The sequence below is a fragment of the Hemiscyllium ocellatum genome, chromosome 18 (genome assembly GCF_020745735.1).
Source record: "Hemiscyllium ocellatum isolate sHemOce1 chromosome 18, sHemOce1.pat.X.cur, whole genome shotgun sequence".
Lineage (NCBI taxonomy): Eukaryota > Metazoa > Chordata > Chondrichthyes > Orectolobiformes > Hemiscylliidae > Hemiscyllium > Hemiscyllium ocellatum.
Window position 1 is genome coordinate 20,023,903 of NC_083418.1, and position 18,418 is coordinate 20,042,320.

Sequence of the window (18,418 nt, forward strand, 5' to 3'; positions counted from 1 at the left end):
CACATGATGTGTTTTCAATCACAGCTCTGTAAATAAAAAAGATGATCTCAAGCTCCTACCTTAAGCAGCCACAGTGTGAATGGGTTCACTCAATGAGTATGGTCGAGAAATTTAAGGCCCAATCTCAAAAATGCCTGTTAACACACTAAGCTATCGAGAACAGAAAGATCCCACATTCATTTCCAAACTGCGTGAGGATAATATCAGCAGACAGAGACCAGGTGATAGGATAGCCGCTTCACTAACTTTTAAAACAACTGTTTAAACAGGAAAAAACCTACCTGGTTCACTAATGTCCTTTTTACCTGGTCTGGCCTACGCATGACTCCAAACCCACAGCAATGCGGTTGACCCTTAACTGCCCTCTGGGCAATTAGGGATGGGCAATAAATGCAGGCCTGGCCAGTGGTGCCCACATCCCGTGAATGAATGAATAAAAATATTGACTCACTTTATTTGTCAAATTACATCAGTACCCCTCTCAAATAACTGACCCTTCCTGGGAGCCTCAACAATAAGTGCATCTCCCTCAAATCCTGTATGTCTCTCTCTCTCTGGTCTGTTGACAGCAAATTAGAGAGGCTCTCTTGCAGCTTGCTGTCAATACTGGATTGATGCTTCATGAGGATGAGGGTGTGGGTTTGTGTACAAGGAGTAGGGGAAGTTGCTGTCACCCATCCTGACTGATTGTGGTCTTTTGGTCAGGAAGTCGAGGATCCAGTTGCTGGAGGGGGAGCAGAGTCCTAGGTCTCTGAGTTTGGAGATGAGTTTGGTTAGAATTATGGTGTTGAAGACAGAGCTAAAGTCAATAAATAGGAGTCTAATGGAGGTTTCCTTGTTACCCAGGTATTCCAAGGATGAGTGCAGGGTCAGGGAGATAGTATCTGCCAAGGATTTGTAGTGACCATAGGTGAATTACAGTGGATGACTGTAGGCCAGGAGACTGCAGTTGATGATAGCCATGACTAACCTCTCGAAACACTTCAAATTACGGATGTTAGAGCCATCAAATGGTAGTCATTGAGGCATGCTGCCTGATATTTCTTTGGCACTGGGATGATGGTGGTCTTCCTGAAGCAAGTGGGAACCTCACATCGTGGTAAGGAGAGGTTAAAGATGTCTGCAAATACTCCCGCCAGCCGGTCCGCACAGGATCTGAGTGCACGGCCAGGGACTCCATCTGGACAAGTCGCTTTCCATGGGTTCACTCTCAAGAAGAAAGATCTAATGTCTCTGGTGGTGACTGTGAGTACAGGTGCACTGGAGACTGTTGGGGCATGTGACATCATTTCACTGACCTTCTGTTCAAAATGAGCATACAGTGCATTGAGCTCATCAATGGGAGGGATACATTGTTGTCCACAGTTCGACTCGACTTTGCTTTGTCGCCCGTTATATTGTGTAAGCATTATCACAGTCAAAGTGTGTTCGTGTGATTAGCCTGGGACGCTGGCTTAGTCTGGTACTGTCTCTTGGCATCTCCAATGGCTTTGCGATGGTCATACCTAGATTACCTGTAATAAGACCTGGACTTCAGTAGGGATTGGATCTTCCAGTTCATCCATAGTTACCAGCGAATACAGGATCCAGGTTTGTGTTTATATTGGGATACAGGGTTTGTGTTTGTGTACAGTGAGTTACAGAGTCTACGTTTGTTTACAGTGGGGATACAGGGTCTGTGTTTGCTTATAGTGGGATATAAGGTCTGTGCTTACAGTGGGATACAGGATCTGTGTTTACACTGGGATAAAGGGTCTGTGTTTACAGAGGGATACAGTGGATTACAGGGTCTGTGTTTACAGTGGGTTACAGGGTTTGTGTTTGTTTATAGTGGGACACAGGATCTGTGTTTACAGTGGGATACAGAGTCTGTGTTTGTGTACAGTGGGATACAAGGTCTGTGTTTACACTGGGACACAGGATCTGTGTTTACAGTGGGATACGGGATCTGTGTTTGTGTACAGTGAGTTACAGGATCTGTGTATAGTGGGATATAAAGTCTGTGTTTACAGTGGGATACAGGGTCTGTATATGTGTACAGTGGGATACAGGGTCTGTGTTTACTGTGGGATACGGTGTCTGTGTTTGTTTATTGTGGGATACAGGATCTGTATTTACAGTGGGACACAGGGTCTGTATTTACAGTGGGACACAGGATCTGTGTTTGTATACAGTGAGTTACAGGATCTGTGTACAGTGGGATAAATGTTGGTGTTTACTGTGGGATACAGGGCCTGTATTTGTTTATAGTGGGAGACAAAGTCTGTGTTTACAGTGGGATATAGGGTCTGCATTTACAGTGGGATACAGGGTTTGTGTTTACAGTGGGATACGGGGTTTATGTTTACAGTGGGATACAAGGGCTGTATTTACAGTGGGATACTGGGTTTGTGTTTACAGTGGGATATAGGGTCTGTGTTTACAGTGGGATAGAGGGTTTGTGTTTACAGTGGGATATAGGGTCTGTGTTTACAGTGGGATAGAGGGTTTGTGTTTACAGTGGGATATAGGGTCTGTGTTTACAGTGGAATACAGGGTTTGTGTTTACAGTGGGATACAGGGTCAGTATTTACAGTGGGATACAGGGTCTGTATTTACAGTGGGATACAGGGTCTGTGTTTACAGTGGGATATAGGGTCTGTGTTTACAGTGGGATACAGGGTTTGTGTTTACAGTGGGATACAGGGTCTGTATTTACAGTGGGATACAGGGTCTGTGTTTACAGTGGGATATAGGGTCTGTGTTTACAGTGGGATACAGGGTTTGTGTTTACAGTGGGATACAGGGTCTGTATTTACAATGGGATGCAGGGCCTGTATTTACAGTGGGATACAGGATCTGTGTTTACAGTGGGATACAGGGTTCATGTTTGCAGTGGGATACAGGGTCTGTATTTACAGTGGGATATAGGGTTTGTGTTTACAGTGGGTTACAGGGTCTGTATTTACAGTGGAATGCAGGGTTTGTGTTTACAGTGGGATACAGGGTCTGTGTTTACAGTGAGATACAGGGTTTGCGTTTACAGTGGGATACAGGATCTGTATTTACAGTGGGCTACCGGGTCTGTGTTTACAGTGGGATACAGGGTCTGTGTTTACAGTGGGATACAGGGTTTGCGTTTACAGTGGGATACAGGGTCTGTGTTTACAGTGGGATACAGGGTTTGTGTTTACAGTGGGATACAGGGTCTGTATTTACAGTGGGATACAGGGTTTGTGTTTACAGTGGGATACAGTGTCTGTATTTACAGTGGTATACAGGGTTTGTGTTTACAGTGGGATACAGGGTCTGTGTTTACAGTGAGATACAGGGTTTGCATTTACAGTGGGCTACCGGGTCTGTGTTTACAGTGGGGTACAGGGTTTGTGTTTACAGTGGGATACCGGGTCTGTATTTACAGTGGGATACAGGGTCTGTGTTTACAGTGGGATACGGGGTTTGTGTTTACAGTGGGATACAGGGTTTGTGTTTACAGTGGGATACAGGGTCTGTATTTACAGTGAGATACAGGGTCTGTGTTTACAGTGGGATACAGGGTATGTGTTTACAGTGGGATACGGGGTTTATGTTTACAGTGGGATACAGGGTCTGTGTTTACAGTGGGATATAGGGTCTGTATTTACAGTGGGATACAGGGTTTGTGTTTATAGTGGGATACAGGGTCTGTATTTACAGTGCGATACAGAATCAGTGTTTACAGTGGGATACAGGGTCTGTATTTACAGTGGGACACAGGGTTTGTGTTTACAGTGGGATATGGTGTTTGTGTTTACAGTGGGATACAGTGTCTGTATTTACAGGGGGATACGGGTTTGTGTTTACAGTGCGATACAGGATCAGTATTTACAGTGGGATACAGGGTCTGTGTTTACAGTGGGATACAGGGTCTGTGTTTACAGTGGGATACGGGATCGTGTTTACAGTGTGATACAGGATCAGTATTTACAGTGGCATACGGGATCGTGTTTACAGTGTGATACAGGATCAGTATTTACAGTGGGATACAGGGTCTGTATTTACAGTGGGATACGGGATCTGTGTTTACAGTGGGATACAGGGTTTGTGTTTACAGTGGGATACGGGGTTTGTGTTTACAGTGGGATACTGGGTCTGTGTTTACAGTGGGATACAGGGTCTGTGTTTACAGTGGGATACGGGGTCTGTGTTTACAGTGGGATACAGGGTCTGTATTTACAGTGGGATACAGGGTCTGTGTTTACAGTGGGATACACGGTTTGTGTTTACAGTGGGATACTGGGTCTGTGTTTACAGTGGGATACAGGGTCTGTGTTTACAGTGGGATACGGGGTTTGTGTTTACAGTGGGATACAGGGTCTGTATTTACAGTGGGATACAGGGTTTGTGTTTACAGTGGGACACGGGGTTTGTGTTTACAGTGGGATACGGGGTTTGTGTTTACAGTGGGATACTGGGTCTGTGTTTACAGTGGGATACAGGGTCTGTGTTTACAGTGGGATACGGGGTCTGTATTTACAGTGGGATACAGGGTCTGTGTTTACAGTGGGATACACGGTTTGTGTTTACAGTGGGATACTGGGTCTGTGTTTACAGTGGGATACAGGGTCTGTGTTTACAGTGGGATACGGGGTTTGTGTTTACAGTGGGATACAGGGTCTGTATTTACAGTGGGATACAGGGTTTGTGTTTACAGTGGGACACGGGGTTTGTGTTTACAGTGGGATATAGGGTCTGTGTTTACAGTGGGATACAGGGTCTGTATTTACAGTGGGATACGGGATCTGTGTTTACAGTGGGATACAGGGTTTGTGTTTACAGTGGGATACGGGGTTTGTGTTTACAGTGGGATACTGGGTCTGTGTTTACAGTGGGATACAGGGTCTGTGTTTACAGTGGGATACGGGGTCTGTGTTTACAGTGGGATACAGGGTCTGTATTTACAGTGGGATACAGGGTCTGTGTTTACAGTGGGATACACGGTTTGTGTTTACAGTGGGATACTGGGTCTGTGTTTACAGTGGGATACAGGGTCTGTGTTTACAGTGGGATACGGGGTTTGTGTTTACAGTGGGATACAGGGTCTGTATTTACAGTGGGATACAGGGTTTGTGTTTACAGTGGGACACGGGGTTTGTGTTTACAGTGGGATATAGGGTCTGTGTTTACAGTGGGATTCAGGGTCTGTGTAAGATGTTTCATGCTAGTCTCTGGCTCAATCCTGATCAATCTCTCGGGCACATTCTTCCTCTTCCTCTTGATGATTCGACACTTCCTGCTCACTGGCAGCAGACCTTGAGATTAATGAGCTATCTTCTGTTTCACTTCAAAGCAGAGTCTAGTGGAATGATTCATGTCATAAGAAAGTCTGGCTTCTAAAGAAAACCTTATCAGATTATTAGCTTGTTTAAACTTTATTCAGCTACGTTAACCAGCAGGTTCTTGTGCTATCGGACAGATTGTGTATATTATGGCTGATAGTTGGAGTGCGATTGATTGTGTTAACAAGTCCTGCTGAAATGTCAAGCTGCCTAAAGCAGCGTAGTTAATAGTATTCCTGCTGATGGCAATTGAATCTGGTAATCGACCAGAATCTTAACCCTAGGTTATTGTCTTGATCACATCACGGGTTACCTCAGATTACAACAGGATCTGGACCAATGGGCTGAGAAGTGGCAGATAGAGTTTAATTCAGATAAATGTGAGGTGTTGCATTTTGGTAAAGCAAATCTTAGCAGGACTTATACACTTAATGGGAAGATCCTAGCGAGTGTTACTGAACAAAGAGACCTTGGAGTGCAGGTTCATAGCTCCTTGAAAATGGAGTTGCAGGTAGATAGGATAGTGAAGGCGGCATTTGGTATGCTTCCTTTATTGGTCAGAGTATTGAGTACAGGAGTCAGGAGGTCAAGTTGCGGCTGTACTGGACAATGGTTAGGCCACTGTTGGAATATTGCGTGCAACTCTGGTCTCCTTCCTATCAGAAAGATGTTGTGAAACTTGAAAGGGTTCAGAAAAGATTTACAAGAATGTTGCCAGAGACGGAGGATTTGAGCTGTAGGGAGAGGCTGATCAGGCTGGGGCTGTTTTCCCTGGAACATCGGAGGCTGAAGGGTGATCTTATAGAGGTTTACAAAATCATGAGGAAAAAGCATAGATAGGATAAATAGACAAAGTCTTTTCCCTGGGGTTGGGGAGTCCAGAACTAGAGGGCACAGGTTTAGGGTGAGAGGGGAAAGATATAAAAAGAGACCTAAGGGGCAACTTTTTCACACAGAGGGTGGTACGTGTATGGAATGAGCTGCCACAGAAAGTGGTGGAGGCTGGTATAATTGCAACATTTAAGAGGCATTTGGATGGGTATATGAATAGGAAGGGTTTGGAGGGATATGGGCCGGGTGCTGACAGGTGGGATTAGATTGGGTTGGGATATTTGGTCGGCATGGACGGGTTGGACCGAAGGGTCTGTTTCCCTGCTGTACATCTCTATTACTCTATGACATGCATTGTTTAAATCTCAACGGTACCTTTAAAATCGAAAGTGTCCCAAGGGTGAGACTGATCTCTGATGTGGAGCTGCCTATTTAACTGGGGACCCTGTTATCAAATTCCTACAGAATAATCTCCAACTTTAATACAACACAATACAATCCCTGAAGTGTGGAAGAAGACCATTCGGCCCATCTGGTCCACGCTGACCCTTAAAAGGGACCTGATGGTGATCTTCTAATTTAAAGAGCTCTCAATCCCCCTTTGAATTGGAGGCCGATAATAAGAACCCATCCTACTCAGATTTGCCTCCCCCAGCGAGTAAGGACTCCCTGTTGATTGGCTTGTGCGCTGCGCCCAGATCACAGGACTGTCACCAGGCCACAGAACTGTCACCAGATCACAGAACTGTCACCAGATCACAGGGCTGTCACCAGGCCACAGAACTGTCACCAGGCCACAGAACTGTCACCAGATCACAGGGCTGTCACCAGGCCACAGAACTGTCACCAGATCACAGGGCTGTCACCAGATCACAGGGCTGTCACCAGGCCACAGAACTGTCACCAGATCACAGGGCTGTCACCAGATCACAGGGCTGTCACCAGGCCACAGAACTGTCACCAGATCACAGGGCTGTCACCAGGCCACAGAACTGTCACCAGATCACAGAACTGTCACCAGATCACAGGGCTGTCACCAGGCCACAGGGCTGCTCTCTCATGAGGGAGATGGCAGGTGGTGGTTTAACACCTCAGATGACGACGAGAGAAGGTGGCACCGTTAACAGTGGCCTCAGCTGGTGCAGGAATTGCGCCTGCGCTGTTGGCGTCTGTCTGCGTTGCAAGCCAGCCCTCCATCCAGCTGAGCTAACTGACCCTCTGACAGCAGGTTCAAATTCCACAGGAGCTGAGGTCACCATGAAGGTATGGCCTTCTCAACCTCCCCTCTTGCCCGAAGCACAGTGACCCTCAGGTTAAACCACTGCCACTTGTCTCTCTCTCTCTCTCTCTCTCTCTCTCTCTCTCTGTGTACTGAGAGAACAGTGCCATGGTTCTCTGGAAGTAGGTGACTTTACCTGGGCGTTTGTCATACCACAGGAAGGAATGAGTCACACCTTCCACAGTTTGCTCCATATTTCTTTGAGGCCAGTTCAGTCAAGGGGAAACATGAAGTTGGGTAGATCAGTGTTGGGTAGAATCTTCCTCCCACTGCACACAGACCACACGGACTGAAGGTGGCTGGAGCTGAATGAAGCAGACATGGTAAGGCAAGGATTCATGCACGGAAAACCAATAGAATGGAAAACTGACTGCTGGCAGCTGACAACAGCAGAAATTTAGGAAGGAGTGGGAGAGGGTGAGAAGAAATCTTGACCCAGGTGAATTAAGGTTTTTAAACTCTTTAGCCCTCACCCCAAACACCCACGCCCTCTGCCTGTCAGATACTCTCCATGTCAGATACATACTCCCTGTGCCACCTCTACCAGCTCACATGAGGCTTCTTTATGAATGCTTGGCTGAGCTTCAAGATCCAGGACTTGATGAAGTCAGAAGTCACATGAGACCAGATTATAGTCCAGGATGGACTATTACCTGTTGGTGAGTGATGTCTGACTTTGTCCAACCCAGTCCAATTCCAGCACCTCCACATCACAGTAATTGATGAGCTCAGCAGGCCTCTGTTTCCACAGGTAAAGATAGATTTTTTGGTTTTCATTAATTAGTATAAGTTTGTCTTTCTTTGAAGTCTTCTTTTCCATCTCTCAAGTTTTGGATGAGATGAAGATTTGGAAAGTGACATAAAGCTTCTGTTACAATAGTTCAGTCTGACACATTGACAGAATTGAAAGAGCAGTGGTTCCTTTCAGGAAGATTTCTGAATGGATGCTTCCTTCAAGTCACAGAGTCATAGACCGATGTGAGAAAACTGTGGCTTCAAGAGGTGTGTTTTGTTCTGGTTTCTTTTAGAGAGAGATTGGAGGACAGGTGTCGAGCAGTCAATGAGAGGATAAACACCTTGCGAGGTCTTGGGTTTTTTTTAAAAGTTGGAGTAATAGAAGCAGCCTGATTGGGTGGGGTCTGGCGTTCACAGATCAAGGATTTTTAGACAGCTTTCAGCAGTTACTGTTGGGTCTCAACGGGGATGGAAGCTGCAGTAAAGGTCTCCTGGATCCTACTCTCTCTGAATTTTCGCTTGACTTTTTTTTTTCTCTTTCTCTGCTGCTGGGTTGCATGTGAGAAAATCAGATTTCTGAGTTTGCCTTTTCGCCAAGGGGTGTGTTTATGTGATGTTGGAACAGTTAATTATTAATAGTTACCGTAGCTAATAGTCTGTCAGGTTTTCCAATCAAGTTGTCACTCTAAGCCCCTTTTCCTGTTGGTACTTTAACTATAACGTTTCATTAAATTATGTTTTGCTTAACATCTGAGTAGTTTGACCAGTCAAATTGCACAGCAATTTAAGAATAAAATACTGTTAGGGTCTAGGCTACTTTCTTAATACATTTTGAAGTGATCTGGTCTGGTCTATAATACCTGACCATTCATATAATACGACTCACTGATTTTAAACTTCATACTGGATCCAACATGGGAAGAGGGTGTGAAGAAAGCAGAACGAGGGAATGACTAATCCCTTGAAAACTTTTTTTTCCCCCCTGGAACTGAGCGCATTCATTTGGAGCATCTCTAAAGACAAAAAAATACATTCATCCCAGACTATGGCTGCTGACTCCTCTGAGCGGTCCTGAACCATGTCTCCTCAGGAATCTGGAACAGTTCCATGAGAACTGCGGGAGGATGGTGCATGAGGTCCACATTGAGTCGGGCCAGGATGTGGTCACACTATTTCTCAGTGCTAATCCAGCGACCCAGCCACCCAACTCCCCCCACCCTCTCCCCGTGCTGATGACAATGTGGGGCCAGGCCCCCACCCCACAAACCCCTCTGGCGCTGTCCACGTTCTGGCCTTTGACTTCAACTGCACCACCTCAGCTCGGAGCCCCTGAACAGACAACAGCCAGTTGGTCTGGTAGATGGTCATAACAGGACGCGGGATGTTCTAACCTGCCCAAACCTGGGCCCATCGGCGTCACCCCCTCACCTGAAGCACTAGGAGCATTTGGGTGATGGATGGAGGCACACTGGTGTGAGGCTGGTGGAGCACCTGCTCCAGGTCTACCTTCAGTAGGACCAGATCGCGGAATCCAAGCAAGGCCATCTGACGGATTGTGAGCTCCTGTCCCTAATGAGAAAAACACCCAAGTTACCCCCCTGCTGCTTTTCACAGGGTTGCTGTCTTCAGAACAAAGCTTTCAAGTCTTTTGGGGCCGGGAAATGACATGGCCAGTTTTATCGTGCACAATATCTTCGAAAGGAACAGGCTGCGCAGACGCAGGGACGCGATACACGTTAAGAATCATTACCAAGACAACAACTCCCATATAGAACAAGGAATTGGATTTTTCAAATGGTGGGAGGGAGGGTGACATGGTCAGTGCCTACATTAATGCACTCCACACAGAGTGGTGAGAGCATCAATAATTCTTATTGAGTTGCAAACCCTTCATCTTCCCCTTGCTAGCTGCTGTGCTATCAACGTGCAGCACTGATCCAGGTGACGGGTCGATGGGTTTATTTAGAATTATTCCCATTAAAAGGGGCACGATTGACAAGAGAGAGCTGTCACAGAAGGGTCTGTGTGACAAGGACATGACAACAGGGAACCAAGTGACACAGTCAGAAACTGTTAATAAACGGTGATGTAGATGAGAGGGAGTGGTGGCCAAGTGCTATTACTGCTAGACTATTAATCCAGAGACCCAGCTCATATTCCGAGGTTCAAAACCCACTCTAGCAGATGGTGGAATTTGAATTCAATTTGAAAAAAACCTGGAATTAATAATCTACTGATGATCATGAAACCGTGTCAATTGGCAGGAAAACCCATTCTGGGTCACTAATGTCCTTTAGGGAAGGAAACTGCCATCCTTACCTGGTCTGGCCTACATGTGACTCCAGACCCACAGTAACTTGGATGACTCTCAAGTGCCCTCTGAAATGGCCCTAGCAATCCACTCGGTTCAAGCGAGCTAGGGACAAGCAATAAATAGGCACTGTGGGCAGCACGGTGGCTCAGTGGTTAGCACTGCTGCCTCACAGCACCAGGGTCCCAGGTTCGATCCCCAGCCTCTGGTGACTGTCTGTGTGGAGTTTGCACGTTCTCCCCGTGTCTGCGTGGGTTTCCTCCGGGTGCTCCGGTTTCCTCCCACAGTCCACAGATTAGGGTGGGTTGGCCAGGCTCAATTGCCCGTAGTGTTAGGTGGATTAGTCAGATGGAAATAGGTCTGGGTGGGTTACTCTTTGGAGGGTCAGTGAGGACTTGTTGGGCTGAAGGGCCTGTTTCCACTCTGTAGGGAATCTAATCTAATCTAAATACTGGCCAGCCAGCGATGCCCACGTCCCACGGTGAATTAAAAACAAATATGTAGCTGTGTGCTTCCTGCTCCACCAGGAAGACTCTTGAGTGTGACAGGAATTGGATGGAAGTGCAGCCATTAAAGGACAGCACGGATGATTTCTTGCAGACAGATTTCCAGGGGACAGTGCAGTCTCTGGCACGAGGTGATGAGCTGAAATCCAGATGCTTCTCCTGTCTTCAGGGTGGGATTTGTGAACATCTCTGAATACTTTGCATGCACCAGCAGGGATTAAATGCAGAACCAAGGACTGCCCCATGCAGGGAGGGAGAATACTGATCCACTTCAAACAGATTCATAGCTGTTTCCTTTCCCATATAACCGCTGTTCCAATAATCCTGTGCGCCTGAGCAGTAAAATCTTTTGCCAGCGTTGCCAAATACAGTGACCTTGGTTATTAAGGAACAGTCTTGGCAAGTGGACAAAATCAGCACATTTGAATGACTTGTCTCCATAACTCTCCATAATTGTTATGTGTGTGTGAGAGAGTTTTATGTGAGAGAGTGTTATGTGAGAGAGTGTTATGTGAGAGTGTATGTGAATTTGTGTGTTTGTATCCTACTTCCATGTTCATTTGCGTGTGGCACTGAGAGTAATCCATACTCTCAGTGTGTGAGAGAGTGTGAGTGTGCATCTGTGTGTGTGTGTACGTTTGTGTGTGTGTGAATGTCTGTAAGTGTGTGTTAGAGAGTTTATGTGAAAGTGTGTGTAAGTATGTGTGTGTGAAGGTGTGTGCACGTGCACACACGTATATGTGTTTGTGTGAAAGTGTGTGCGCATGACTTTGAAACTGTGAGCGTGCACACATATGTGAGTGTCTGTGTGAAAGTGTGTACGTGTGTGTGTATCTGTGAGAGAGAGTGTCTGTGTATATGTGTGTGTCTGTGAGAGAGAGTGTCTGCATATATGTGTGTCTGTGAGAGAGAGTGTCTGCGTATATGTATGTGTGTCTGTGTGAGAGAGAGAGTGTCTGTGTATATGTGTGTGTGTGTGTGTCTGTGAGAGTGAGAGGGAGAGTGTGTCTACGTATATATGTGTGAGAGAGAGTGTCTGCATATATGTGTGTGTGTGTCTGTGAGAGAGTATCTGTGTATCTGTGTGTGTGTCTGAGTGTGTCTATGTTTGTGTGTCTGTGAATGTATCTTTGTTTGTGTGTCTGTGTATGTGTCTGCGTATGTTTGTTTGAGAGAGAGAGAGTGTCTGCGTATATGTGTGTGTGTATCTGTGTGTGTGTGTGTTTGTGAGAGTGATGTTTAGTGAGTTGGGAAAACACAGAAGTGATCATTAATTCTGTCAGTCATCACCAATAAATCTCGGCTATCAATCTTACTCCCTGTCTCCTCATCTTAAGAAGGCAGCACAGTGGTTCAGTGGTTAGCATTGCTGCCTCACAGCACCGGGGACCCAGGTTCGATTCCAGCCTTGAGTGACTGTCTGTCTGCATGGGTTTCCTCCCACAAACACAAAGATGTGCAGGTTAGGTGAATTGGCCATGCTAAATTGCCCGTGGTGTTAGGTGGATTAGTCAGGGGTAAATGTAGGGAAATTAGTCTGGGTGGGTTATTCTCCAGAGGATCGGTGTGGACTGGTTGGGCCGAAAGGCCTGTTTCCACACTGTAGGGAATCTAATCTAATATAAAGGCGGTCACTCCTTGCTGGGAGGCACATGGCGATATTATCGAGCTCTCACTATACAGATGTGAACAATGGTGGGGGTTTGTAACTGAGGGTTCGCCCCTGCTCACCTGGCACCTCCTCATAGCCTCTGCCAGCAGGTGCCCACCCTAGGGATATATGGTGGATCTCTCCCTCTGTTGCCATGGGCAGTAAGACCAAGAGTCAGCTACCCCCAGCAGTCCGGCCAGGATGGGCCTGAATCGGGACCTTCTCTCTCACAGATAAACCCATGGAGGAGCATCACTGAATCTGACTATATTTGTCATGTCGTCAGTGTTGTATTGTGATGGTGCTGACTAGATTTCTACAGGCCATGGGTGGAGCCAGGCATGGAATACTGTGGAAAAAGTGAGAACTGCAGATGCTGGAGACCAGAGTTGAAAGATGTGGTGCTGGAAAAACACAGCAGGCCAGGCAGCATCCGAGGAGCAGGAGAATCGACGTTTCGGGCATAAGCCCTTCTTCAGGAATGAGGCTGGTGTGCCAAGCGGGCTGAGATAAAAGGTAGGGGAGAGGGAATTTGGGGAGGGGCACTGGGAATACAATAGGTGGAAGGAGGTGAGGGTGAGGGTGATAGGCTGGAGAGGGGGTGGGGGCGGAGAGGTTGGGAAGAAGATTGCAGGTCAAGAGGGCGGTGCTGAATCCAAGGGTTGGGACTGAGATAAGGTGGGGGGAGGGGAAATGAGGAAGCTGGAGAAATCTACATTCATCCCGTGTGGTTGGAGGGTTCCTAGGCGGAAGATGAGGTGCTCCTCCTCCAGGCGTCGTTGGCCAGGGTCTGGCGATGGAGGAGGCCAAGGACCTGCATGTCTTTGGCGAAGTGGGAGGGGGAGTTAAAGTGTTCAGCCACGGGGCGGTTGGGTTGGTTGGTCCGGGTGTCCTAGAGGTGTTCCCTGAAACATTCCGCAAGTAGGCGGCCTGTCTCCCCAATGTAGAGGTGACCACATCGGCTGCAGCGGATGCAGAAAATGATGTGTGTGGAGGTGCAGGTGAATTTGCGACGAATATGGAAGGATCCATTGGGACTTGGAGGGAGGTGAGGGGGGAGGTGTGGGCGCAAGTTTTGCATTTCTTGCGGTTGCAGGGGAAGGTGTCGGGAGTGGAGGTTGGATTGGTGGGGGGTGTGGACCTGACGAGGGAGTCACGGAGGGAGTCACGACGGATGATACGATGTATCTGGACGTTGGTGGGGTGAAAGGTGAGGATCACTGGGGTTCTGTCCTGGTGGCGATTGGAGGGGCGGGGCTCAAGGGCGGAGGTGCGGGAAGTGGAGGAGATGCGGTGGAGAACATCATCAACCACGTCTGAGGGGAAATTGCGGTCTTTGACGAAGGAGGCCATCTGGGTTGTTCGGTATCGGAATTGGTCCTCCTGGGAGCAGATGCGGCGGAGGCGAAGGAATTGGGAGTATGGGATGGCGTTTTTACGGCGGGTAGGGTGGGAGGAGGTGTAATCTAGGTAGCTGTGGGAGTCGGTCGGTTTGTAGTAAATGTCTTTTTTGAGTCGGTCGCCCGAGATAGAAATGGAGAGGTCGAGGAAGGGGAGGGAGGAGTCTGAGACGGTCCAGGTAAATTTGAGGTCGGGGTGGAAGGTCTTAGTAAAGTGGATGAACTGTTCAACCTCCTCATGGGAGCACGAGGCAGCACCGATACAGTCATCGATGTAGCGGAGGAAAAGGTAGGGGGTGATGCCAGTGTAGCTGCGGAAGATGGACTGTTCCACATATCCTACGAAGAGGCAGGCATAGCTGGGGCCCATGCGGGTGCCCATGGCTACTCCTTTGGTTTGGAGGAAGTGGGAGGATTGGAAGGAGAAGTTGTTAAGAGTGAGGACCAGTTCAAGTAAGTCGAAGGAGTGTGTCAGTGGAAGGGTACTGGTTGGGTCGGTGGGAGAGGAAGAAGCGGAGGGCTTGGAGGCCTTCATGATGGAGGATGGAGGTGTACAGGGACTGGATGTCCATTGTGAAGATAAGGCGTTGGGGACCGGGGAAGCGAAAATCATGGAGGAGATGGAGGGCGTGGGTGGTGTCCCGAATGTAGGTGGGGAGTTCTTGGACTAAGGGGGACAGGACAGTGTCGAGGTATGCAGAGGTGATTTTGGTGGGGCATGGAATACTATGGACAATGTGACCATGATGCTCCTTTAACAACGTTATGGTGTCCCTGGCTTCCTTTTTGTCAGGAGGTCATAAAAAAAACACAGACTCCGAGACGTCTGGGATTGGAATGGTTTTAGAGTCAACTTGATTAAAGCTAACAGATACTGCCCCAGGAAACTGGCTTTCAAGTTTCAAAAAAAAAATTTGTACAATGCAAGGGGAGTGGCCAGTTCTCTCAGCTCAGCTTTTCTCTGGTTTGGTTTGGTTAGTGAGCAGTAGCTTTGTGAAGCTGCTGGAGCCAGAGAAGCAGGTTCACGCTGGTGCTCTCTCTCTGACAACAGACAGCAACAAAAGACTGGTCCCGGGGATGAAGGCATTATCCCGTGAGGAGAGATTGAGTCAACCAGCTCCATATTCCCTGGAGGTTTGAAGAAAGAGGGGAGATCTAATTGAAAGACACAAAGTTATTGATGGGACTGTCAGGGTCAATATTGAGACAATAACTAGGGAATCCAGTACACGGGTGCATTGTCTCTGAATAGGAAATAAGCCATCTGGGACTAAAATGGGGAAAGATTTCTTCAGTCAATCGCATGGGAACCTTTTTGGAACTCTTTACCACAGAGTACTGTGGCTGCACAACCAATGAGAGCATTGTAAATGATAGGTCAGAAAGTAAGCTGTGAAGGGGAGGTAACTGGATTAATGTCAGAACCAAATTGCTGGAAAAACTCAGCAGGCCTGGCAGCATCTGTGGAGAGAGAAAGCAGATTTCGGATAACATCTCAGGTCCAGTGACCCTTCTTCAGAACTGATGGTAACTAGAAAACGGATGTTTTCTCGTGTAGAAGATGGGGTTGGGGGAGAGGTTAACTGATAGGTGGAGAGAGAGCGCAAAGTGGGAGAAAAACAGTTGGACAGACAAAGGATTGGGTAAAGGCCAGTCTGGGGCAATGTTAGCAGCTGACAATGGGTAATGTGTAACAGCAGACCATGTGATGACAAGGCCGGCTATTTTGGGGTTGGGGGTAAGGACATGACCTCAAGCCCTACAATTATTGAACTCAATATTAAGTCTTAGAATCCCTACAGTGTGGAAACAGGCCCTTCGGCCCAACGAATCCACACCAACCTTCCAAAGGGTAACCCACCCAGACCCGATCCCCTACCCTTTTATCCCATATTTACCCCTAACACTATAGGTCTCTGAACACTACGGGCAATTTAGCATGGCCAGTTCACTTAACCCGCATATCTCTGGACTGTGGGAGGAAATTGGATCACCCAGAGGAAACCCACACAGACACGGGGAGAATGTGCAAACTCTACACAGACAGTTGCCAAGGCTGGAATCGAACCTGGGACTCTGGCACTGCAAGGCAGCAGTGCTAACCACTGAGCCACTGTGCAGCAGTCCAGAAGGCTGTAGCATTCCTGAGTGGGAAATGCGGTGTAGGATTTTCAGCACTGCACCAGCAAATCTGAACCGTGGATACTAAGGATGCTGTTTTTGTTGCAAAGGTGTTAGATAATCCAGAATCAATCCTTCCTTACCTGCACAGGGTAAAATATGGCTTGTAACATGGGTAGGATTTCAGTGAAGAAATTATCCCAACTATTTGTCAAAGCTTCCAAAAGGTTTTCACCTAAAAAGCAAAAAAGAAACATCTGGCAAAAGGCATCGATGGCGATTCGTGGAAAACATCACATGGCTAACGTTCATGTCAAGCACGCTTCATCCTGGACTGGAGAATTTTAGCAGTGAGCAAACTATTGGGATTGTTTTCTTTGGGACAGGTGATCTAACTGAAATGGAGAATATTATAAGGGTTGAGCAGTTATAATGAGATTTAGGGTATGAAGTAGCTGGTTTAGATGGGGGTTTAAGGGGGACGGTGGTCACCTGGACAGTGGTGGAGATCTGGAGCTCACTGTCTGAACAGATGTTGGAGGCAGAAAGCTTCTAATCACTGATCCAGTGTTTGCCATGCAGCGATCTACAAAGCAGGAGAAGACTGGATGGCGTCATGTCGACCACTGTAAACACAGAAGGCCAAAAGGCCTCGCTCCGTGCTGAAAACGTCTCCAATTCGGTGGCACCTTGCTGTGTGTAAATTGGCTGCACCGCTCTCTACGTTTCGGTGGCACCTGCACTCCACTTTGCGTACATCGTGCTGAGGCCATGATGGGTGCAATGTCAGTGCAAGCCGTCCTTTCCCAGCCTCAACCTCAGAGGAATACTTCCGACTCCAGTTCGACTGCTGTCATCACCGTCCCAATGGACTCTCTGGAACTAACAATTCCCACAATGCTGGATTGCGGGTTTTCTCCCCACAGGAGGGGATAGAACATGTGCCTTTCTGAAATTTCCATCTAATAGATCATACAGAGACCAACAACTCATTCTGATAGGGTGGAAGTGATTGAGCCAGTTGTTACGAGGACTCTATTATCATTCCACGATGCCTTGCCGTCCTATTAAAATACCCACTCAGTATTTGACAAATGCAGCTGGTCACCTGAGGCTGGGAGTGAGGAAACGGTGGGATTCCTTGTCATTGCTGCTGGGAGTCAAACATTCAATCATAATGATCAGTTCGTCTGTTCCTAAACAGTGACCCTCGCGATCACTATGGTTAGAAGGGAGCTGGGCCTTAACATTGGCAATAATCATCCCCCAGCCCTAATCATCACAGCTGACCATGGCCCGACGGTAAAGCAGCTCACCAACTCAGTGCTCACACAGCAAAGGCTGAAACTCTTCAGTTAGTTATAGCCTGCTCCCCACGGTCTGACGCCAGCCTGAATCCTGCCTGTTGTCTTCCCTGTAAACTCCCTGATCGATGGAGCACCGGATGCTTGTCTGTTCAGTGAGGGCTGGGCCAAGTTGGAAGATTTTGTGGCAGGAGCTGGTGAGGCTTATCCCAACATTGGGAGCCGTCTGGCTGGACATGCTGTGTTTTCACCAAGTGGGGAGGCGACCTTCCTGCTAGGCAGTGGTGAGATGCCGAAGAAAGGGGTTTTAAAAGCTTGCTAAATGCCACCACCCACCTCGTCAGCAAGCAGCTTCCTCTCCCACCAAACGGACTGAGGAAACGTGCTGTCAAGTGTTCGCCAGGTGCAAGTCAGAGCGGGTACCTGGAGTTTTCAGCTCGCCGCTGGATGCTCTGAGGAGACCCTGTGTTGCTCAGCATCTCCAGCCACCATCCATGGGCACCAGTCATGCACAGCCCTTGGCCACAGACCTTGGCATCTGACATCTGCCAACCCCTCATGACTATCGTGGTGCATCTCCGACCCACTTGCAGCAAACCTAGGAAACGTAGATACTCACTGCGGGGCTATAGACAGCGGGCACTGAAAGGCTTTTGAAAGGACACTTTCTGCATGGGGATAGGCACCCAGTTCATGGACTCGACCAGGCTGCATCTCACTACTCTCTTCACTGAGTGCCTACTTGGATGATCCATGGTTTACCATTGTGCCAAGTAACATAGTCACAAAGCCTGGTAGCTGCTCAGCGGTCCTCAGTGATAGGGGGTGAACAGTGCACCGTATGGTAGTGTGCCACGTTCCAGTAGCTAGGATGGAATGTACAGGCACCATTCAGGGGTCTGGTCACTTCTCCTCTGGGGCTGTCTGGGTAGCTCACTCAAGGTCAAAGTCAGTCCATTGAGTCCATCCATAGAAACTCAGTG

At 47.8% G+C, this 18,418-nt stretch overlaps 1 protein-coding gene across 3 annotated transcripts in view; it reads right to left on the reverse strand.

Moving 5' to 3' along the window:
* LOC132824148 (proline-rich protein 5-like) overlaps positions 1–18,418 on the reverse strand; it is a 142,264-nt gene that overhangs the window by 19,825 nt on the left and 104,021 nt on the right. For all 3 annotated transcript variants that reach the window (XM_060838412.1, XM_060838410.1, XM_060838411.1), the window contains 2 exons: positions 16,275–16,366; positions 9,571–9,711 (listed from right to left, as the gene is read on the reverse strand). In XM_060838412.1, the coding sequence (XP_060694395.1) occupies positions 9,571–9,711; positions 16,275–16,366 (233 nt within the window). The remainder of the gene's footprint in view (positions 1–9,570; positions 9,712–16,274; positions 16,367–18,418) is intronic.